The following is a 24,099-nucleotide window of genomic DNA, read 5'->3' as shown; positions in this document are numbered from 1 at the left end:
GTCACAGGTGACATTATGCCATTCAAATCATGCACACATGCAGGTCACTATACAGAGCAAACAGCACAAACAATATGTACAGGTCACGCAGGGGCCGGGTTTGAAGTCGCAGTTGTCTGTCTGGACTCTAATTTGCCTCACAAGTGTTGCTGAATATGTTTTCATCCTTTGTGTTTGTGTGTGTTTGTGTGTGTATGGAGCAGGCCCAGGGCCAGAGAAACAGCTGACCTGCACAGCCACATCACAGCTCCTGGAGGCCCAGCAGGCCTTGTCTAGTGCTCTTACAGTAACTCCTCTTAACACACACAACACGGACACTAACCTTTACAATCCTTTAGAGAAACAACTGAGTCATACTGTTTATCGGCAGATGAAGGTAACATCCTCTGGCTCCACAGTGTGAGGGGGACTACGTTGTGGTGTATGAGCTTTGTCTGAAGGTTATTTAATTTAATGCCTCTGTGGTTTCTGTCTGTCTCAGCAGCAGCTGCAACTCATTGAGAGGGACTGAGCTACTCTGATAGATGCCCTACTCAAGACTGTATACCCCGATAAAGACAGCTTGGCTGTCGAAACGTTGGTAATTAAATGGTTTCATCTGAGCTCCTAGGGTGTGCGGCTCTCTTTTATTGTCAAGTTTTCTACTCCGCTAGCCAGCACCTCGCCTAAATAGGTGTGCGTTTCTTTTTGTTCTACACTATTCAGGACTGTAACCTAAACCATGACTGAATGGTACAGCTATAGTTCACAGATGAAGAATTACAAATAGTATAATGCTGTTTTCTACGCAACAGAATATAACAGTAATACACATTGTATTCCACCTAAAACATTGACCTGTTGGTAACTCCATCAAGGCACTAGGTCAAAGCCCCTACATCAAGGAGGCTTGGTCCAAGCAATAAAATATATTCAGTAGCTCTCTCCTTGGGAAATGGTAAATGTAAGCCATTATGAGTGAATAGGCAAGAACATTATTTTATGTTTAAGCCCTCTTGTTATTTTTACAATGGAATCACTAAGATCTGGGGCGGCAGGGTAGCCTAGTGGTTAGAGTGTTGGACTAGTAACCGAAAGGTTGCAAGTTTCAATCCCTGAGCTGACAAGGTACAAATCTGTCATTCCGCCCCTGAACAGGCAGTTAACCCACTGTTCCTAGGCCGTCATTGAAAATAAGAATTTGTTCTTAACTGACTTGCCTAGTAAAATTAAATTAAATCTTTTCACTTTACCCCTACCCATATGTAAATATCTTTCCTTTATTTATCTCATACTACTGCACATTGACTCGGTACTGGTACCCTGTGTATATAGCCAAGTTATCGTTACTCTCTGTGTATTTATTGTACATAACTTGACTATCGTTATTCCTCGTGTTAACCTTCTATTTTATTATTTTTGTTGGGAAGGGCCCGTAAGTAAGAATTTCACTGTCAGTCAAATAAAAATATTTGATCAGGCCCAAGCAGGTCATCCATCTGTGTCTATTCCGCCATGGCCTGGCTCTGGTAACAGGTTATGAATGAGGCAGAGACTTAGAAAAATACTTCCAGGGTGAGGATCATTGGTAGCTTGAGCACGTCCTGTTGCACAGACCAGCCCCTTCAATCCACTCACTCACACACACGCACACACACAGACAGACACAGATATATGCAAACACACACACCCTAGAGGCTTCCTCATTGCCTCTTTGTCTAGAGGAAACACTCAATGAGAGTAGAGGCATTCTGTATTTGAGAAGCTATGGGTTAAGACATAACATTGCACCATTGAGGCATTCTGTATTTGAGAAGCTATGGGTTAAGACATAACATTGCACCATTGAGGCATTCTGTATTTGGGAAGCTATGGGTTAAGACATAACATTGCACCATTGAGGCATTCTGTATTTGAGAAGCTATGGGTTAAGACATAACATTGCACCATTGAGGCATTCTGTATTTGAGAAGCAATGGGTTAAGACATAACATTGCACCATTGAGGCATTCTGTATTTGAGAAGCTATGGGTTAAGACATAACATTGCACCAATGAGGCATTCTGTATTTGAGAAGCTATGGGTTAAGACATAACATTGCACCATTGAGGCATTCTGTATTTGAGAAGCTATGGGTTAAGACATAACATTGCACTATTGAGGCATTCTGTATTTGAGAAGCTATGGGTTAAGACATAACATTGCACCATTGAGGCATTCTGTATTTGAGAAGCTATGGGTTAAGACATAACATTGCACCATTGAGGCATTCTGTATTTGAGAAGCTATGGGCTAAGACATAACATTGCACCATTGAGGCATTCTGTATTTGAGAAGCTATGGGTTAAGACATAACATTGCACCGTTGAGGCAGCTATATTGTGTTATTGAGAATATTGTGCCACTACTCACAGAAAGCCTTTGTGGGAAGCTAACTCTGCATATCCAAGGTGACAGCTTTCACTGATCCCGTTTTTTGGGGGACTTTGCTCTGCAACCAACCTTTGGGTTTGTGTGAATGCAGAGGACAGGTGGCTGTCTCTCTCCTCCAGTGGACAAAGCCTGGCGAATAATTTCTGTTGAGGAGGCAGTATCTGGGTGCAGCTGAATGAAGTCCTGGCATGCAGACCAATCAAAACAGTGTGTGTAAAAGGCTGTTACTGAGATGGTCACTGGAATAATTACCCAAGAGAGCCCACTTGGAGTGCCTCCTCCCATCCAAGTGCAGGGCCTGCTAGAAAAAACACTCGTGAAATGCTGAAAATCCTTGACACCCAGAACCTTAATTAACAAATGAAGATGTAACAGACCCTTCCATAGAGCCTTCAAGCACAGAGTTTTTGGAGGCTGATGGTAGGCTCTGGAAGACTTACCATGAGGCAGAAAAGGCAACTGCCTCAGGCCTAACATCCAGTGGTGTGTATTCATGGATGACAATGGAACCCAGGCTTCTCCAAATATTTGACCAATAAAAAAAAATAACAATGATAAAATCATTTATCTTTCGTCTCTCTGTGTTTTCATAAGAATGTCACCGGAGAAATCATCAGAGAGAGGGAAACAGCACCCCTCTGTTTCAGTATGTGTAGCCCATGTATCTGATGCTGTCTGGAACAAAAGAGTATGTCCCACCGTGGACATGCGCCACCGTGATATAAAATAAGGCAGAGACAGCAAAAAGACAACAGTCACACAGGCAGAAAAATATGTTATAGGGCAAACCACGCAATTATCACAAGATAGGTTGTAATAGGGCTTATTTACTGGCTTGGCTCGGCTTCCCCAGGGATTTTATCCACACACTGCTACTGCTCACATCATTAAGGGGCCTCATGAGCTGAGCATAAACATTTAATAAATACATCTCTGCTTGAGGCCCCCGCCCATGCTCCCTCGATGCAAATGAAATAAAAAAAATTATCCCCATCAAAATCCATCTGTTTAAGATAAAAAATATCTGGTGTTTTTTGTTGCATGTGCTGCGTCTCAATCCACCGCATTCGCCGATGTCGGCCTTCCGCATCTGCGGTGGAAGGTGGCTGAGCTACTGCTGTGTTTGTCAGACCAGGAGACACCTCGAAAATTGTTCTTCTCAGAAAAACATACACTACCGTTCAAAAGTTTGGGGTCACCTAGAAATGTCCTTGTTTTTGAAAGAAAATCATATTTTTTTGTCCATTAAAATTACATCAAATTGATCAGAAATACAGTGCAGACATTGTTAATGTTGTAAATGACTATTGTAGCTGGAAAAGGATGATATTTTAATGGAATATCTACATAGGCGTACAGAGGCCCATTATCAGTAACCATCACTCCTGTGTTCCAATGGCACGTTGTGTTAGCTAATCCAAGTTGATCATTTTAAAAGGATAATTGATCATTAGAAAACCCTTTTGCAATTATGTTAGCACAGCTGAAAACTTTTGTGCTGATTAAGGAAGCAATAAAACTGGCCTTCTTTAGACTAGTTGAGTATCTGGAGCATCAGCATTTGTGGGTTCGATTACAGGCTCAAATTGTCCAGAAACAAAGAACTTTCTTCTGAAACTTGTCCGCCTATTCTTGTTCTTAGAAATGAAGGCTATTCCAGGTGAGAAATTGCCAAGAGACTTGAATATCTCGTACAACGCTGTGTAATACTCCCTTCAGAAAACAGGGCAAACTGGCCCTAACCAGAATAGAAAGAGGAGTGGGAGGCCCCGGTGCACAACTGAGTAAGAGGACAAGTACGTTAGAGTGTCTCGTTTGAGAAACAGATGTCTCACAAGTCCTCAACTGGCAGCTTCATTAAATAGTACCCGCAAAACACCAGCCTCAACGTCAACAATGAAGAGGCGACTCCGGGATGCTGGCCTTCTAGGCAGAGTTCCTCTGTCCAGTGTCTGTGTTCTTTTGCCCATCTTAATCTTTTCTTTTTATTGGTTAGTCTGAGATATGGCTTTTTCTTTGCAACTCTGCCGAGAAGTCCAGCATCCCGGAGTCACCTCTTCACTGTTGATGTTGAGACTGGTGTTTTGCTATTTTAATGGACAAAAAAATAGCTTTTCTTTCAAAAGCAAGGACATTTCTAAGTCACCCCAAACTTTTGAACGGTAGTGTATGTATTATCCGAACAGTTTGGAATACACACTAATATGACCCCTCCACAATTGTCAATGGGACTCGTCTAAAGGTAACCCAATACTGGTCTGGAAAATACATTTCAATGGTATACTGGTTGTGAATATTTGTTCCTATTCTTACATCTTTAAGATATAGGACATACACTTCTAAACATACTTACTTTTTATTAAATTTTTGACTATCTGTTTTACCATGTATGAATCTGTTAATCAATGCGTTTCTATGGGCTAATAGCAGTCAGGACAAATTCAATATTTCATCAAGTAATTATATATATTTTCTTAACTACAGGGGTCTTAAATGCTAAATCAAATAGAAAAATGGTCCTTGTATAACCATCTTAAAACATTTCCATATCTTAGCTTAGTAGAAACCCAGCCGTGGGTCAAAAGACTCTCGGGCAGGGATCCCCAACTGGCGGCCCAGGGGTGGTTTTATTATGGCATGTTATACTCTTTTTTGGCCAGACAGCATCAGATACATGGGCTACATATAGTAAGACAGAGGGGCGCTGTTTCGCTCGCTCGGATGCTTTCTCCAGTGAGGGTTTCAGCCACATGCTAATTGAAGGAAAGTTGGCGGGTGCACAGTGCACTGGTCAGATGCTGGAATTATTTTGGATGAAAGTACATTACAGTTAAAATACATTTCTTTACTATAAATCCCATAAAAAAGATGAACCTCTGCCTGGGTTTGGTCCTCATGCCAATTTCTTGATGCCGAATTCTAGCTCATTGCTCCAAGGAGCTGGCACTTGCTCTACCCAGCTAGCACATAACATTCTGAAAACCATATGTGTTTCTTAGAGCTTGGTGAGAGCGTGATTATCTCATGGTTATTTTGCATACAATCTTCCTATAACGTTTCCTACAGGTTTCCTCATGGTTCTATTTACAGTAATGTTCTCACATTGTTCAGAGAACATTAAGAAACAATGTACTTCTGTGGGAATTTCAGTAGTTCAGCATTATGTTTTCTACAGGTTTCCTCATGGTTCTATTTAAAGCAATGTTCTCAAATTGTTCACGTTAAGAAACAACATTCTTCTGTGGGAATTCCATTACTTCAGAATAGCATTTTATGCAGGTTTCCTCATGATTTTATTTGTCATGTTCTCAGCACATTAAGTAAACTTTCCATAAAAAAAAACACAATAAAACATTTGTAACGTTCTAAGAATGTTATTTAAAAACATATACATAATGTTCTCAGCTCAACAAAACTCCCTCTGTCCTCTATCTTGTTAACTGTGTTCGGGTGTGTTGGCCACACCCACTACTTGGCCACACATGATCTTAATGAGTGCTTGTTTCCTTTGAAATGGGGTCTGTTTGAATAGACTAAAATGAACAGTTTGTATGAGTAAAAAAAAACAAGGCCATCCTGGTGGACAGTGGACTAATTCCATGGATAGAGCACAGAAGATCAATGGTTTGAATCTCATTGACGCCATGCCACAATAAAAAAGAAAAGACATGTGTTTGCATTATTAATACCTAAGCAAATTAAATTCAATGTGTTCTATCTGTGCTTGGAGTTCAAAACAGTTAACCTAAGCTAGCAGAATTATTGAAACATGTTCTCAGAACGTTATTTAATTACCTTCATATAACCTATCATTTCTGTTCTCAGAATGTTAATAAAACCAAAATAATTCCTTTATGGGAACCATAGAAAAACATTTGCGAACCTAACTGCAACCTACAAGGTATAGTTCCCGGAAAAGGTGAAATTTTCACTTCTATTCTCAGAATGTCTAAAAAACGTTCCGATTTAACGGCCAGGAAACTTATGGCTTCATTCCTAGAACCAATGGGGAACAAAAAACCCAGTCATGAATCACACCCCAGTCTCAGCTTTATACAGCTGTGAAGCTAGCTCTTCAGACCCTTCAATTCTTCACGCTGTCTTTGGAGGAGGGAGGGGGGAAGTAGGGGGGAGGACATGGCATAATTGACGAGGTTCTTAATGTTCTACACAGCAGCAGCCAGCATAGCCTGTAGGGAAGTCTATGAAGGCTGTATGTCCTGTTGCAGGGACTGACTCTCCCTATACAGAATATCTTTAGCGACTTTGTCAAGAGGTTTGGACCTTTTGGCATAACAGTTAAGTTGCTGACTTGATAGTCGCTGGACCAGGGTGGTTAAAGTCACGGTTAGTGCTACCCCTTGAATTCGCTCCATTGGTGTCAGAAGTGGGATGGTGGGTGGAGCAATCGGAGAGCTGTGTACATGTGAGGGACTTGGTATAGAGAAGCATGGAGACACGCTCTCCCAAAGGAAGGGGGTAAAGGTAATGTAGCAACTTTAACCCAACATGTAACAACCTTATCAAGAGGTAACCTCTTGGCATAAATGGTTAAGGTGTTGGCTTGACAGTCGCTGGACCGGGTTTGTGTCAGGGCTACCCCTGAATTTGCTGTATTATACTCCAGCACCCTATTCACTGTTTGATATAACCTTATATTAAGGTGAGGAGGAGAGGAAATAGTTCCACTATTGATACGCAGCCCAAAAGTGTCCTCCAAGTTGTTAGTTGCCGAGTTGAGCTTGCAACTGTTGCAATAATTAATTCTAGAGGAATTCTCTATGGGAATCATATACATTACGAGTTCTAAGATATAGGCCCAATTATGTTTCGCTGTTTAGAACGTAGTGCTATTTCATTAGCTTAGGCTACTTTCAATTTTGTTATACAGAAAGCGAAAGGAGAATTGCTCAGATCGAACTTCGCCGACGCATTGCTGTACAGGTAAGAAAAACACTAATATACATGTAATACTAATTTGGAAACATTTTTGATAGGACTTGGCTGAAACTAAAATAATATTTATTTTATTTCTGTCTGTTATGGTTATGCCATTGTCTGTGGTCCATACAGTTGCATGTTTAGCAGCTGTGTATAATGTATAAGACATAAATTAAATGTGACTATAAATATGACATTCTAGCGTAATTTAAATGTAGGCTACAGTAGGCTATATCTGTTAGGGTCCACCGTAGGGATAGACAGGGATGATGAGATCAGGATGCAGTGGTGGAAAAAATACCCAATTGTCATACTTGAGTAATAGTAAAGATGACCTTACAGTGCGGAATTCTCTCCGCCATTTCCTGGTTGTTAAAACTCTAGTTTGCCTAATTTCAGTTTATGTGGCAAAATAAGCTAGTATAGTGTAGATAATCATTGTACCATCCAAACCGCTGTGAAATATATTTTCCATTACCAAAAATATTGCTGTTTCAGCTGTTTGAAGCTGGTGTACAAAACCGAAAGACAAAGACCCAAAAACGAAACTTAAGAACGGAAAGCATAGAAATAACAGAGCGACCACGTTAGACTTGTTTTCAAGTAACATTATAGATCTATGACTCACATTTGTATGTGGTTGGTTGCCCAAAAAGTTACATATTGACACTAATAGAAAAGGACTCAAGTAAAAGTCACCCAGTGAAATACTACTTCATTAAATGTCTTAAAAGTATTTGGTTTTAAATATACTTAAGTATCAAAAGTAAAAGTAATTGCTAAAATATATCTAATTATCTAAAGTAAAAGTAAACATAGAAATAATTTCGCATTACTTATAATAAAAAATCCAGATGGCACTATTTACTTGTTTTAAAAATGTATGGGTAGCCAGGGGCACACTCCAACACTTTACAAACAAAACATTTGTGTTTAGTGAGTGACAGATCAGAGGCAGTAGAGATGACTAGGACATTGTCTTGATAAGTGCGTGAATTGGACCATTTTCCCAGCCTGATAAAGAATCATTTGAAATGTAACAGTACTTTTAGGTGTCAGGAAAAATGTTTGGGGTAAAAAGAACATTCTTTTCTTTAGGAATGTAGTGGAGTAAAAATAAATGTTGTCAAAAATGTAAATAGTAACATATAAATACCCCAAACAACTACTTAAGTAGTACTTTAAAGTATTTTTACTTAAAGTTGCACTATGCAGAAATCACTCTGCCATTTCCTGGTTGCTGTAATAGTTTGCCTAATTTCAGTTTATGTGACAAAATAAATTAGCATAGTTAAGAGAATCATTGTACCATCATATTTTTCAAAACCAAAAATATTATATTTTCAGCGGTTTGAAGGTTGTGTACTAAACTGAAAGTAAAAGATGCAAAACCAAAACTTAAGAATGGGAAGCATTGAAATAACGCACATAGAACAAACTTGCTTCCAAGTAGAATGATAGATCTATAACTCACGTTTCTGTGTGAATTTGGTCGGGTTGCCTAAAAAGTTACATATTGCCACTTTAAAGCACTTTACACCAATGCCAGGCAGTAGGCCTACACTTAGCAGCCAAATCATTTTAAACCGTTCCATTCATTTGAAGTTCTATTTGGCTCCCATATACACCCTGAAGAATATTTTGTTTTGACTATCCAATTAATTCCATTCTAGGATGTCGGTGACGTTCTTTGGCTGGGACGTGGTGTACGATGACAAATCCCTGGTGTTGGAACTGGGGGCAGAGCAGGAGCCTCAAAAGGGGGATTCTTACACTATGTACCATGGCACCAATGTCCAGACTGCTCGGATCATCATCACCAATGGCTTCCGCCAGTCCCCTGATGGCATGTTGGGCCCTGGTGTGTACGTGAGCCGCAACCAGCAGAAGGCAGAGCGCTACCCGCTAAAAGCCCTCCCCTCCAACCGTGTGGTGCTGCAGCTGCGTGTTAACGCTGGTCGTGTGAAATGCATCGACAAAGACAACCACCCTATGCAAAAGAGCTGGAACGCAGCAGGGTACGACACCGCATGGGTTCCCCCCAACTGTGGCATGCAATCCGTGCCCAGCGGCCTGGAGGAGGACTGTGTGTTTGACCCCCAGCGCGTCGTGGTCACTAGCATCGCCAAGGCGCCCAACCCCACCATCCTGGCTGAGCTAAAGCAGTTGGTTTCACAGAAGCGGGCTGGGATTGGAAGGGGTGGAGACATGCAGGTTGCGGTGGCTGGGGATGTGTGTACCCTGTGTAAGAGGAAAACCACACCAGATCACACACATACGCTGCTTCTGTGCTGGGGCTGCGGACAGAACATCTGCACCCTAATGACCAAACACAGCTGCTCTGCCAGTGCCTGACACGGGGGGAGGAGTAGCAGTAGAGTGATGTCATAGTCTAGTAGTCTTCGGTGGTGTGTTATTGCATACATGTATCTCAGGGACCTAATATTTTTTTATCCTGTAAAATATATGCTGTACATCATGTGGCCAGAATGTATCTCATGAACAAACCTTTTATCTCCACATGTAGGCTTATGTTGTATGTGGCCGTTTTGGATAACAATGATGTGCCAGAGGGGATCAACGAAGACACATAGCATGTTCTTGTACAGTACCAGTCAAAAGTTTGGACACATCTACTCATTCCAGGGTTTTTTTTGTTGCAGAATAATAGTGAAGAGTGTTAAATCAAAATATATTTTAATAGATTATTTAAAGTAGCCACCCTTTGCACATTCTTGGCATTCTCTTAACCAGCTTGATGAGGTAGTCACCTGGAATGCATTTCAATTAACAGGTGTGCCTTGTTAAAAGTTAATTTGTGGAATTTCTTTCCTTCTTAATGCATTTGAGCCAATCAGTTGTGTACCACCCCTGTATACAGAACATAGCCCCTATAAGTCCATATAATGGCAAGAACAGCTCAAATAAGCAAAGAGAAACTACAGTCCATCATTTCTTTAAGACTTGGTCAGTCAATCCGGAAAATGTCAAGAACATTGAACGTTTCTTCAAGTGCAGTCACAAAAACCATCAAGCACTTTGATGAAGCTGGCTCTCATGAGGACCGCCACAGGAAAGGAAGACCCAGAGATACCTCTGCCACTGAAGATAAGTTCAATCGAGTTACCAGCCTCAGAAATTGCAGCCCAAATAAATGCTTCACAGAGTTCAAGTAACAGACATCTCAACATTAACTGTGCAGACTGCGTGAATCAGGCCTTCATGGTTCTGCAAAGAAACCACTACTTAAAGACATCAATAATAAGAAGAGACTTGCTTGGGACAAGAAACATGAGCAATGGACATGAGACCGCTGGAACTCTGTCCTTTGGTCTGATGAGTCCAAATTTGAGATTTTTAGTTCCAACCAACATGTCTTTGTGAGACGTAGAGTAGGTGAACGGATGATCTCTGCATGTGTGGTTCCCACTGTGAAGCATGGAGGTGCTTTGCTGGTGACACTGTCAGTGATTTATTTAGATTTTAAGGCACACTTAACCTGCATGGCTACCACAGCATTCTGCAGCGATACACCATCCCATGTAGTTTGCGCTTAGTAGGACTATAATTTGATTTTCAACAGGACAATGAACTCCAAACACACCTCCAGGCTGTGTAAGGGCTATTTGACCAAGGAGAGTGATGGCATCAGATGACCTGGCCTCCACAATCACCCGACCTCAACCCAATTGAGATGGTTTGGGATGAGTTGGACCACAGAGTGAAGGAAACGCAGCCAACAAGTGCTCAGCATATGTGGGAACTCCTAGACTATTTGAAAAGCATTCCAGGTGAAGCTGGTTGAGAGAATGCCAAGAGTGCACAAAGCTGTCATCAAGACAAAGGGTGGCTACTTTGAATAATGTAAAATATATTTTGATTTAACAATTTTTTTGGTTACTACATAATTCCATGTTATTTCATAGTCCTGATGTCTTCACTATTATTCTACAATGTAGAAAATAGTACAAATAAAGAAAAACCTTTCAATGAGTAGGTGTGTCCAAACTTGACTGGTACTGTGTTTGGCTTTTTATTCCTGCAGTATCACTTTATATATCTTCCTCTTCTTGAACTGCACTGTTGGTTAAGAGTTTGTAAGTCAGCATTTCATGGTAAAGTCTACACTTGTATTCGGCGCATGTGGCAAATAGTTTGATTTGATCCATTTCATATGAAATACATGAGCTCCAAAGTAAAAATGCTTTTTCCTCATTGGGTTTGTGGTTCTCTTACATATAGCTATGGCAGTGGTTACATGATATCATTTGGCAATGTGTGACAGCATTCACATGAAATAAAGAAGCAACGATTGTAAAAGCAGGTTCAGGACAGCAGCTTGATTTCCTTCAATTATATTTATTTCTGATGCGTTTCGGAGAAAGTGCCTCGTTTTAAACACAATTTCCTCAGTATGCACAGTGCAAACTACACTGGAATCTAAGGAGTTTGAGACCCTGTGGCGTGTGATGTGATTTCAACCATCTTTACTCTTCAGTCCTGACTCATGGGCAGGCTTAGAGCATATACATCAAGGGTGGCCTTCCGCACCAGTGGGTTGGCTTTGAGCGCAAATTAAACATGTTATTAAGTGGTACATCCTTTCTGTCTTAAGGCGACACCCAAAAGCAGATCTGTTAATATAGCTCATGCTCTGAAGGCACTTTCCTACGCGATAAACAGCATAGTGCAATAACAAAGCTTACATTCTTAATTAGCCAACTACAGAATTGAAACACTATCTTGTTTGTCTGTCAATATCACAAGTGTCAGTCAAGGCATTTAGTAAGTGATCAGTTAAATATGGGTTAACAAGTGAGCATTCACCAGAAGCTGTAGGGAGACCATACATATGTTTTGGAATTGACTTATTTTTTTCTGGTCAAAAGTGCTGAATCTGAAGGTGTAGGTTTGGGTGCATCCAAATGTACCCATTTGTTTTTTGGCTGAATGTGTTTGTGGTACTGTGAGTTGGAGAAATTAACTTAAAGCTACAGAATGCACCTCTAAGGACTGGAAGTTAAACTGTTACACCCTGGAAGTAAAACATTGTGACAGGAATGTGTTCACTGCTTACCACTACCGTGCCTCCCTTCTACCTACATGAAGAATACCCTTTGACATCATGGCAGGATGTAGAGGAGTGGTCATCTCATGCATACGATCATACGTAGGCGACAACATAACCTATGCATGATATGACCACTCCTCTACATCCTGCCTCGCTGCTCAAAAAGTTAAGATACCATTTTCAGAGGCTAGTGTTTTGACCCTCAGTGCCTCCTGTTGGTGTTATTGCCAAATCTCAATATCCCATACTAAGAACTGATTGCCTAAACTAATCTATTGCATACAAATACCATAAGTACCGTAAACTTTTGACACGATTGTGAAAGACAGAGAAAGCACAAGAGTCAGGCAATGAAGGAGATACATTGTTGACTTCAGGTCATGCATCGTTTGCAGAGTGAGTGGCTGGCTGTGGATGGAGCTGTGCTGTCCCCTGGTAGTCAGTCAGTCTGTAGTGGGCAGTCAGCAAGAGTTGAGCCGTGTGTGGAACTCCAGCAGTCTGCTGTCTCCATTGGCTTTGGCATCGTCCACCAGGGTCTAAAGACACACAAAGTAAAACTGCTGAATAGGAACATTAAACATTGTGACAGGAACATGTTTTAAGGGATGCATACCACTACCTTCTACCTACATGCAGCATACCCTTTGAACAGCGTAGCAGGACATAGAGTGGTCATCTCATGTATACGAACACACCCTATGCATGATATGACCACTCCTCTACATCCTGCCTTGCTGCTCAAAAAGTTAAGATACAATCTTCAGAGGCTAGTGTTTTGACCACCTGACCCTCCTCATCTCTTCATCCTCTGAGACATTAGGCTAATGATCTTCTGTTACCTGATTGGAAGTCCCTAGCTAACTGCTGCTACCTCAGTGCATTCCACCTGGCTGGCCTGCTCCTTATTGAAACAGTACACCTGACCTCAACTGTGCTCCCTGCTTCGACAGACCAAGCAATCAATACACAGTAAATATACTACTTTCTCCTGTATTAAATATGGCATCTCATTTTCACCACAAATACTGTTACATTAGTCTTTTTAAAACAATCACACATGAATACTTGTATACTTCTTGGAAATCTTTTGGCTGTAAATGGTTCATTCTGTACTCACGTCCATCAGCTCCAGGTCGTCTTTGGCATGCAGGTGGCGTAGGAGGTACCAGCGAGCCACACACGCCACAGTCTCTGGGTAACCTTGGGAGGAGAAGTACACCAGCCTCTCCAACAAACGCCTCGTCTCCCTGGACCACAACAATCAGAGCAATCCGACTCAGACGACAGGAGAGTTGTTTGCAGCGGATGTGCACAGGCTTTTACTATTGTGAATGTGTTATGAAGTTGTATCACACAATAATAAGCTGTCTGGTAATAGCAACTGTACTGTTGAACACATTCATTGAAGAGTTGCTGTCATGGTTCGAGGAGCGAGAATATGAAATGGAGATTATGGGTACATCCCAATAATATCTCCTTTATCCTGAAGTGTTCACTTATTCACTACTTCCCATAAATCCAAAAGCATTGCCTAGACATTGGCTAGTGGGAGTTTTCACCATATTCCTGATTCCTAACTTGAAATGAAGCTACTAGTAAAGAAGTGCACACTTTGGGAGAAAGGAGATAATTGGGACATCGCCAGCCACTCTGATGAGTAGCAGGGGTTCCCACCTGGCGGACATCTTGGTGGCGAAGTGTAGCAGGGCCTGGACAAGGAGAGCTACAGGGGAGGGGCCCAGCTTCAGAGCCTCGGTGGTCGCCTCCAGAACCAGCTCCTTCCATTCATCACCAGGGACTTTCGACTGAAACGCAGAAGAAAAAACAATAAAGACATTTCTTACCTCCATATAGGTGAGCAGAAGGTAAATGTCCCTTGACAATGCAATGTTCCACTGTTTAATCAAGGAATTGTCTAATGCTACTCAAGGCTTTGTCTGCAATCTAATTTGGGCTCAGCAGGTACGGAGACAGATAATTACCATCCCACAGGAAGAGAAATGTTCATTCCCCTCTCTCACCAAGGTTCACTATTCCTCTTAGAAAGTCTCACAGCCATAGCCACAGGAAGAGAAACGTTCATTCCCCTCTCTCACCAAGGTTCACTATTCCGCTTAGAAAGTCTCACAGCCATAGCCACAGGAAGAGAAACGTTCATTCCCCTCTCTCACCAATGTTCACTATTCCTCTTAGAAAGTCTCACAGCCATAGCCACAGGAAGAGAAACGTTCATTCCCCTCTCTCACCAAGGTTCACTATTCCTCTTAGAAAGTCTCACAGCCATAGCCACAGGAAGAGAAACGTTCATTCCCCTCTCTCACCAAGGTTCACTATTCCTCTTAGAAAGTCTCACAGCCATAGCCACAGGAAGATGTTTGGTTGATTTTTTTCTTCCCTACAGACTGCTATATTGGTCCACTAATACAGGCCTAGTAAAGGCCCATTGAACTACTTTAGTGGGACATTTGTTTCCTTTTAAAAATACATATTTTCAGGGGGTGCTGCAGCACCATCAGCACCCCTACTTCTCACGGCTATGCTCACAGCCGTGATGCATAGCTCAAACCTCCCCTTTTAGAGCTGTACATACACTGGGGCTGTTGAAAGGGACAATGAATACCCTTGGTGCTGTTTGCATTTCCACTTGGCCTTGATCAGTTGTCCCATCATTGTGTGTGTGTCATTCCTCACTAACCTGCCGTCTGTTTGTGTTCTGTTGTTGGTCTCTGTATTTGGGGGGGGGGGTGGGCCCGTGTTTTGTGTTAGCAACTGACTCAATACACCGGCTACCTTGGTTTAACCACATTTCAGACATTTTGAGGAAAAAGGGTTCACATGTCAAGGATCACTTGTGTAATTTACTGGAATACAAACAAACTCCAGATTCTTGACTTATCATGGTTGTTTTAAATAACATCCCATGGTATTCCAGAAACTCCATCAACAAAAGCCTATAATAAGTCCAGTATTAAATAGGTTGAATAACTCATCCCCACCATGCCCAGTAGGGCTAGTCCCAGAGAGAGAGAGAGACTCACCATGCCCAGTAGGGCTAGTCCCAGAGAGAGAGAGAGAGAGAGAGAGACTCACCATGCCCAGTAGGGCTAGTCCCCTAGAGAGAGAGAGAGAGAGAGAGAGAGAGAGAGAGACACTCACCATGCCCAGTAGGGCTAGTCCCCTAGAGAGAGAGAGAGAGACTCACCATGCCCAGTAGGGATAGTCCCAGAGAGAGAGAGACTCACCATGCCCAGTAGGGCTAGTCCCAGTGAGAGAGAGAGAGAGAGACTCACCATGCCCAGTAGGGCTAGTCCCAGAGAGAGAGAGAGAGAGAGAGAGACTCACCATGCCCAGTAGGGCTAGTCCCAGAGAGAGAGAGACTCACCATGCCCAGTAGGGCTAGTCCCAGAGAGAGAGAGAGAGAGACTCACCATGCCCAGTAGGGCTAGTCCCAGAGAGAGAGAGAGAGAGAGAGAGAGAGAGACTCACCATGCCCAGTAGGGCTAGTCCCAGAGAGAGAGAGACTCACCATGCCCAGTAGGGCTAGTCCCAGAGAGAGAGAGAGAGAGAGAGAGACTCACCATGCCCAGTAGGGCTAGTCCCAGAGAGAGAGAGAGAGAGACTCACCATGCCCAGTAGGGCTAGTCCCAGAGAGAGAGAGAGAGAGAGAGAGAGACTCACCATGCCCAGTAGGGCTAGTCCCAGAGAGACTCACCATGCCCAGTAGGGCTAGTCCCAGAGAGAGAGAGACTCACCATGCCCAGTAGGGCTAGTCCCAGAGAGAGAGCGAGAGAGACTCACCATGCCCAGTAGAACTAGTCCCAGAGAGAGAGAGAGAGAGAGAGAGACACACTCACCATGCCCAGTAGATCTAGCCCCAGAGACTCACCATGCCCAGTAGATCTAGTCCCAGAGAGAGAGAGAGAGAGACTCACCATGCCCAGTAGATCTAGTCCCAGAGAGAGAGAGACTCACCATGCCCAGTAAATCTAGTCCCAGAGAGAGAGAGAGAGAGACTCACCATGTCCAGTAGATCTAGTCCCAGAGAGAGAGAGAGAGAGAGAGAGAGAGAGACTCACCATGCCCAGTAGATCTAGTCCCAGAGAGAGAGAGAGAGAGAGAGAGAGAGAGAGAGACTCACCATGCCCAGTAGATCTAGTCCCAGAGAGAGAGAGAGAGACACTCACCATGCCCAGTAGGGCTAGTCCCAGAGAGAGAGAGAGACACTCACCATGCCCAGTAGGGCTAGTCCCAGAGAGAGAGAGAGAGAGACACTCACCATGCCCAGTAGGGCTAGTCCCAGAGAGAGAGAGAGAGACACTCACCATGCCCAGTAGGGCTAGTCCCAGAGAGAGAGAGAGACACACTCACCATGCCCAGTAGGGCTAGTCCCAGAGAGAGAGAGAGACACACTCACCATGCCCAGTAGGGCTAGTCCCAGAGAGAGAGAGAGAGACTCACCATGCCCAGTAGGGCTAGTCCCAGAGAGAGAGAGAGAGACTCACCATGCCCAGTAGGGCTAGTCCCAGAGAGAGAGAGAGACACTCACCATGCCCAGTAGGGCTAGTCCCAGAGAGAGAGAGACACTCACCATGCCCAGTAGGGCTAGTCCCAGAGAGAGAGAGACACTCACCATGCCCAGTAGGGCTAGTCCCAGAGAGAGAGAGAGAGAGAGAGAGAGAGAGAGACACTCACCATGCCCAGTAGGGCTAGTCCCAGAGAGAGAGAGAGAGAGACTCACCATGCCCAGTAGGGCTAGTCCCAGAGAGAGAGAAAGAGAGACTCACCATGCCCAGTAGGGCTAGTCCCAGAGAGAGAGAGAGAGAGAGAGACACACTCACCATGCCCAGTAGGGCTAGTCCCAGAGAGAGACTCACCATGCCCAGTAGGGCTAGTCCCAGAGAGAGAGAGAGAGAGACTCACCATGCCCAGTAGGGCTAGTCCCAGAGAGAGAGAGAGACACTCACCATGCCCAGTAGGGCTAGTCCCAGAGAGAGAGAGACACTCACCATGCCCAGTAGGGCTAGTCCCAGAGAGAGAGAGACACTCACCATGCCCAGTAGGGCTAGTCCCAGAGAGAGAGAGAGAGAGACACTCACCATGCCCAGTAGGGCTAGTCCCAGAGAGAGAGAGAGAGAGAGACTCACCATGCCCAGTAGGGCTAGTCCCAGAGAGAGAAAGAGAGACTCACCATGCCCAGTAGGGCTAGTCCCAGAGAGAGAGAGAGAGAGAGAGAGAGAGAGAGACTCACCATGCCCAGTAGGGCTAGTCCCAGAGAGAGACTCACCATGCCCAGTAGGGCTAGTCCCAGAGAGAGACTCACCATGCCCAGTAGGGCTAGTCCCAGAGAGAGACTCACCATGCCCAGTAGGGCTAGTCCCAGAGAGACACTCACCATGCCCAGTAGGGCTAGTCCCAGAGAGAGAGAGAGAGAGACACTCACCATGCCCAGTAGGGCTAGTCCCAGAGAGAGAGAGAGTAGAGAGACTCACCATGCCCAGTAGGGCTAGTCCCAGAGAGAGAGCCCAGTAGGGCTAGTCCCAGAGAGACTCACCATGCCCAGTAGGGCTAGTCCCAGAGAGAGACTCACCATGCCCAGTAGGGCTAGTCCCAGAGAGAGACTCACCATGCCCAGTAGGGCTAGTCCCAGAGAGAGAGACTCACCATGCCCAGTAGGGCTAGTCCCAGAGAGAGAGACTCACCATGCCCAGTAGGGCTAGTCCCAGAGAGAGAGACTCACCATGCCCAGTAGGGCTAGTCCCAGAGAGAGAGACTCACCATGCCCAGTAGGGCTAGTCCCAGAGAGAGAGAGAGAGAGACCACCATGCCCAGTAGGGCTAGTCCCAGAGAGAGAGAGACTCACCATGCCCAGTAGGGCTAGTCCCAGAGAGAGAGAGACTCACCATGCCCAGTAGGGCTAGTCCCAGAGAGAGAGACTCACCATGCCCAGTAGGGCTAGTCCCAGAGAGAGAGACTCACCATGCCCAGTAGGGCTAGTCCCAGAGAGAGAGAGACTCACCATGCCCAGTAGGGCTAGTCCCAGAGAGAGAGAGAGAGAGACACTCACCATGCCCAGTAGGGCTAGTCCCAGAGAGAGACTCACCATGCCCAGTAGGGCTAGTCCCAGAGAGAGAGAGAGAGACTCACCATGCCCAGAGAGAGAGAGAGACTCACCATGCCCAGTAGGGCTAGTCCCAGAGAGAGAGAGAGAGAGAGAGAGACAGAGAGAGAGAGAGAGAGAGAGAGAGAGAGAGAGACTCACCATGCCCAGTAGGGCTAGTCCCAGAGAGAGAGAAAGAGAGACTCACCATGCCCAGTAGGGCTAGTCCCAGAGAGAGAGAGAGAGGGCTAGAGAGAGAGACTCACCATGCCCAGTAGGGCTATGCCCAGTAGGGCTCCCAGAGAGAGACTCACCATGCCCAGTAGGGCTAGTCCCAGTCCCAGAGAGAGAGAGAGAGACTCACCATGCCCAGTAGGGCTAGTCCCAGAGAGAGAGAGAGACACTCACCATGCCCAGTAGGGCTAGTCCCAGAGAGAGAGAGACACTCACCATGCCCAGTAGGGCTAGTCCCAGAGAGAGAGAGACACTCACCATGCCCAGTAGGGCTAGTCCCAGAGAGAGAGAGAGAGAGACACTCACCATGCCCAGTAGGGCTAGTCCCAGAGAGAGAGAGAGAGAGACTCACCATGCCCAGTAGGGCTAGTCCCAGAGAGAGAGAAAGAGAGACTCACCATGCCCAGTAGGGCTAGTCCCAGAGAGAGAGAGAGAGAGAGAGAGACACTCACCATGCCCAGTAGGGCTAGTCCCAGAGAGAGACTCACCATGCCCAGTAGGGCTAGTCCCAGAGAGAGACTCACCATGCCCAGTAGGGCTAGTCCCAGAGAGAGACTCACCATGCCCAGTAGGGCTAGTCCCAGAGAGAGACTCACCATGCCCAGTAGGGCTAGTCCCAGAGAGAGAGAGAGAGAGAGACACTCACCATGCCCAGTAGGGCTAGTCCCAGAGAGAGAGAGAGAGACACCATGCCCAGTAGGGCTAGTCCCAGAGAGAGACTCACCATGCCCAGTAGGGCTAGTCCCCGAGAGAGAGAGAGACACACTCACCATGCCCAGTAGGGCTAGTCCCAGAGAGAGACTCACCATGCCCAGTAGGGCTAGTCCCAGAGAGAGACTCACCATGCCCAGTAGGGCTAGTCCCAGAGAGAGACTCACCATGCCCAGTAGGGCTAGTCCCAGAGAGAGACTCACCATGCCCAGTAGGGCTAGTCCCAGAGAGAGAGAGACTCACCATGCCCAGTAGGGCTAGTCCCAGAGAGAGAGAGACTCACCATGCCCAGTAGGGCTAGTCCCAGAGAGAGAGACTCACCATGCCCAGTAGGGCTAGTCCCAGAGAGAGAGAGAGAGAGACTCACCATGCCCAGTAGGGCTAGTCCCAGAGAGAGAGAGAGAGAGAGTCCCAGAGAGAGACTCACCATGCCCAGTAGATCTAGCCCAGAGAGACTCACCATGCCCAGTAGGGCTAGTCCCAGAGAGAGAGAGAGAGAGACACTCACCATGCCCAGTAGGGCTCTAGTCCCAGAGAGAGAGAGAGAGAGACTCACCATGCCCAGTAGGGCTAGTCCCAGAGAGAGAGAGAGAGAGACTCACCATGCCCAGTAGGGCTAGTCCCAGAGAGAGAGAGAGAGAGAGAGAGAGAGGGCTAGTCCCAGAGAGAGAGAGAGAGAGAGACTCACCATGCCCAGTAGGGCTAGTCCCAGAGAGAGAGAGAGAGAGAGAGAGAGACTCACCATGCCCAGTAGATCTAGTCCCAGAGAGAGAGAGAGACACTCACCATGCCCAGTAGGGCTAGTCCCAGAGAGAGAGAGAGGGCTAGTCCCAGAGAGAGAGAGAGACTCACCATGCCCAGTAGGGCTAGTCCCAGAGAGAGAGAGAGAGAGAGACTCACCATGCCCAGTAGGGCTAGTCCCAGAGAGAGAGACACTCACCATGCCCAGTAGGGCTAGTCCCAGAGAGAGAGAGAGACACACTCACCATGCCCAGTAGGGCTAGTCCCAGAGAGAGAGAGAGACACACTCACCATGCCCAGTAGGGCTAGTCCCAGAGAGAGAGAGAGAGACTCACCATGCCCAGTAGGGCTAGTCCCAGAGAGAGAGAGAGAGAGACTCACCATGCCCAGTAGGGCTAGTCCCAGAGAGAGAGAGAGAGACTCACCATGCCCAGTAGGGCTAGTCCCAGAGAGAGAGAGACACTCACCATGCCCAGTAGGGCTAGTCCCAGAGAGAGAGAGACACTCACCATGCCCAGTAGGGCTAGTCCCAGAGAGAGAGAGAGCGAGAGAGAGAGAGAGAGACACTCACCATGCCCAGTAGGGCTAGTCCCAGAGAGAGAGAGAGAGAGAGACTCACCATGCCCAGTAGGGCTAGTCCCAGAGAGTCCCAGAGAGAGAGAGCCCAGTAGGGCTAGTCCCAGAGAGAGAGAGAGACTCACCATGCCCAGTAGGGCTAGTCCCAGAGAGAGACTCACCATGCCCAGTAGGGCTAGTCCCAGAGAGAGAGAGAGACACTCACCATGCCCAGTAGGGCTAGTCCCAGAGAGAGAGAAAGAGAGACTCACCATGCCCAGTAGGGCTAGTCCCAGAGAGAGAGAGAGAGAGAGAGACACTCACCATGCCCAGTAGGGCTAGTCCCAGAGAGAGACTCACCATGCCCAGTAGGGCTAGTCCCAGAGAGAGAGAGAGACTCACCATGCCCAGTAGGGCTAGTCCCAGAGAGAGAGAGAGACACTCACCATGCCCAGTAGGGCTAGTCCCAGAGAGAGAGAGAGACACTCACCATGCCCAGTAGGGCTAGTCCCAGAGAGAGAGAGACACTCACCATGCCCAGTAGGGCTAGTCCCAGAGAGAGAGAGAGAGACACTCACCATGCCCAGTAGGGCTAGTCCCAGAGAGAGAGAGACCACTCACCATGCCCAGTAGGGCTAGTCCCAGAGAGAGAGAGAGAGACTCACCATGCCCAGTAGGGCTAGTCCCAGAGAGAGAGAGAGAGAGAGACTCACCATGCCCAGTAGGGCTAGTCCCAGAGAGAGAGACACTCACCATGCCCAGTAGGGCTAGTCCCAGAGAGAGACTCACCATGCCCAGTAGGGCTAGTCCCAGAGAGAGAGACCATGCCCAGTAGGGCTAGTCCCAGAGAGAGAGACTCACCATGCCCAGTAGGGCTAGTCCCAGAGAGAGACTCACCATGCCCAGTAGGGCTAGTCCCAGAGAGAGAGAGAGAGAGACACTCACCATGCCCAGTAGGGCTAGTCCCAGAGAGAGAGAGAGAGAGAGACACTCACCATGCCCAGTAGGGCTAGTCCCAGAGAGAGACTCACCATGCCCAGTAGGGCTAGTCCCAGAGAGAGACTCACCATGCCCAGTAGGGCTAGTCCCAGAGAGAGACTCACCATGCCCAGTAGGGCTAGTCCCAGAGAGAGACTCACCATGCCCAGTAGGGCTAGTCCCAGAGAGAGAGACTCACCATGCCCAGTAGGGCTAGTCCCAGAGAGAGAGAGAGAGACCATGCCCAGTAGGGCTAGTCCCAGAGAGAGAGAGACTCACCATGCCCAGTAGGGCTAGTCCCAGAGAGAGCCCAGTAGGGCTAGTCCCAGAGAGAGAGAGAGACTCACCATGCCCAGTAGGGCTAGTCCCAGAGAGAGAGACTCACCATGCCCAGTAGGGCTAGTCCCAGAGAGAGAGACTCACCATGCCCAGTAGGGCTAGTCCCAGAGAGAGAGACTCACCATGCCCAGTAGGGCTAGTCCCAGAGAGAGAGAGACTCACCATGCCCAGTAGGGCTAGTCCCAGAGAGAGAGAGAGAGAGACACTCACCATGCCCAGTAGGGCTAGTCCCAGAGAGAGACTCACCATGCCCAGTAGGGCTAGTCCCAGAGAGAGAGAGAGAGAGAGAGAGAGAGAGAGAGACTCACCATGCCCAGTAGGGCTAGTCCCAGAGAGAGAGAGAGAGAGATACTCACCATGCCCAGTAGGGCTAGTCCCAGAGAGAGAGAGAGAGAGAGAGAGAGAGAGAGACTCACCATGCCCAGTAGGGCTAGTCCCAGAGAGAGAGAGAGAGAGACTCACCATGCCCAGTAGGGCTAGTCCCAGAGAGAGAGAGAGAGAGAGAGAGACTCACCATGCCCAGTAGGGCTAGTCCCAGAGAGAGACTCACCATGCCCAGTAGGGCTAGTCCCAGAGAGAGAGACTCACCATGCCCAGTAGGGCTAGTCCCAGAGAGAGAGAGAGAGACTCACCATGCCCAGTAGGGCTAGTCCCAGAGAGAGAGAGAGACTCACCATGCCCAGTAGGGCTAGTCCCAGAGAGAGAGACACTCACCATGCCCAGTAGGGCTAGTCCCAGAGAGAGAGAGAGAGACACTCACCATGCCCAGTAGGGCTAGTCCCAGAGAGAGAGCCCAGTAGGGCTAGTCCCAGACTCACCATGCCCAGTAGGGCTAGTCCCAGAGAGAGAGAGAGAGACTCACCATGCCCAGTAGGGCTAGTCCCAGAGAGAGAGAGAGAGAGACTCACCATGCCCCAGAGAGAGAGACTAGGGCTAGTCCCAGAGAGAGAGACTCACCATGCCCAGTAGGGCTAGTCCCAGAGAGAGACTCACCATGCCCAGTAGGGCTAGTCCCAGAGAGAGACTCACCATGCCCAGTAGGGCTAGTCCCAGAGAGAGAGAGAGAGAGAGACACTCACCATGCCCAGTAGGGCTAGTCCCAGAGAGAGAGAGAGAGACACCATGCCCAGTAGGGCTAGTCCCAGAGAGAGACTCACACCATGCCCAGTAGGGCTAGTCCCAGAGAGAGAGAGAGACCATGCCCAGTAGGGCTAGTCCCAGAGAGAGAGACTCACCATGCCCAGTAGGGCTAGTCCCAGAGAGAGAGACTCACCATGCCCAGTAGGGCTAGTCCCAGAGAGAGAGAGACTCACCATGCCCAGTAGGGCTAGTCCCAGAGAGAGAGACTCACCATGCCCAGTAGGGCTAGTCCCAGAGAGAGAGACTCACCATGCCCAGTAGGGCTAGTCCCAGAGAGAGAGACTCACCATGCCCAGTAGGGCTAGTCCCAGAGAGAGAGACTCACCATGCCCAGTAGGGCTAGTCCCAGAGAGAGACTCACCATGCCCAGTAGGGCTAGTCCCAGAGAGAGAGACTCACCATGCCCAGTAGGGCTAGTCCCAGAGAGAGAGAGACTCACCATGCCCAGTAGGGCTAGTCCCAGAGAGAGACTCACCATGCCCAGTAGGGCTAGTCCCAGAGAGAGACTCACCATGAGAGAGAGACTCACCATGCCCAGTAGGGCTAGTCCCAGAGAGAGAGACTCACCATGCCCAGTAGGGCTAGTCCCAGAGAGAGAGAGACTCACCATGCCCAGTAGGGCTAGTCCCAGAGAGAGAGAGAGAGAGAGAGACACTCACCATGCCCAGTAGGGCTAGTCCCAGAGAGAGACTCACCATGCCCAGTAGGGCTAGTCCCAGAGAGAGAGAGAGAGAGAGAGAGAGAGACTCACCATGCCCAGTAGGGCTAGTCCCAGAGAGAGAGAGAGAGAGATACTCACCATGCCCAGTAGGGCTAGTCCCAGAGAGAGAGAGAGAGAGAGAGAGAGAGACTCACCATGCCCAGTAGGGCTAGTCCCAGA

General features: G+C 47.0%; 2 protein-coding genes across 2 annotated transcripts in view; one reads left to right on the top strand and one right to left on the bottom strand.

The window, feature by feature from the left end:
- The first annotated feature begins 7,096 nt into the window (after positions 1-7,096).
- On the top strand, positions 7,097-10,082 carry LOC124033409 (grass carp reovirus (GCRV)-induced gene 2p). Its single transcript, XM_046345436.1, has 2 exons — positions 7,097-7,356; positions 9,027-10,082. Exon 2 carries the CDS (start codon positions 9,028-9,030, stop codon positions 9,706-9,708), a length of 681 nt encoding a protein of 226 aa, XP_046201392.1. The 5' UTR covers positions 7,097-7,356; position 9,027; the 3' UTR covers positions 9,709-10,082.
- A 1,572-nt stretch (positions 10,083-11,654) lies between these two features.
- Positions 11,655-24,099, bottom strand: part of ttc37 (tetratricopeptide repeat domain 37) — a 40,426-nt gene continuing 27,981 nt past the window's right edge. The window contains 3 exon segments of the mRNA XM_046348000.1: positions 11,655-12,960; positions 13,542-13,671; positions 14,099-14,229. Of these exon segments, the coding sequence (XP_046203956.1) occupies positions 12,886-12,960; positions 13,542-13,671; positions 14,099-14,229 (336 nt within the window). The 3' untranslated portion in view covers positions 11,655-12,885.

The sequence above is a fragment of the Oncorhynchus gorbuscha genome, linkage group LG04 (genome assembly GCF_021184085.1).
Source record: "Oncorhynchus gorbuscha isolate QuinsamMale2020 ecotype Even-year linkage group LG04, OgorEven_v1.0, whole genome shotgun sequence".
NCBI classification, from domain to species: domain Eukaryota; kingdom Metazoa; phylum Chordata; class Actinopteri; order Salmoniformes; family Salmonidae; genus Oncorhynchus; species Oncorhynchus gorbuscha.
This window is presented reverse-complemented; position numbering and strand designations above follow the sequence as displayed.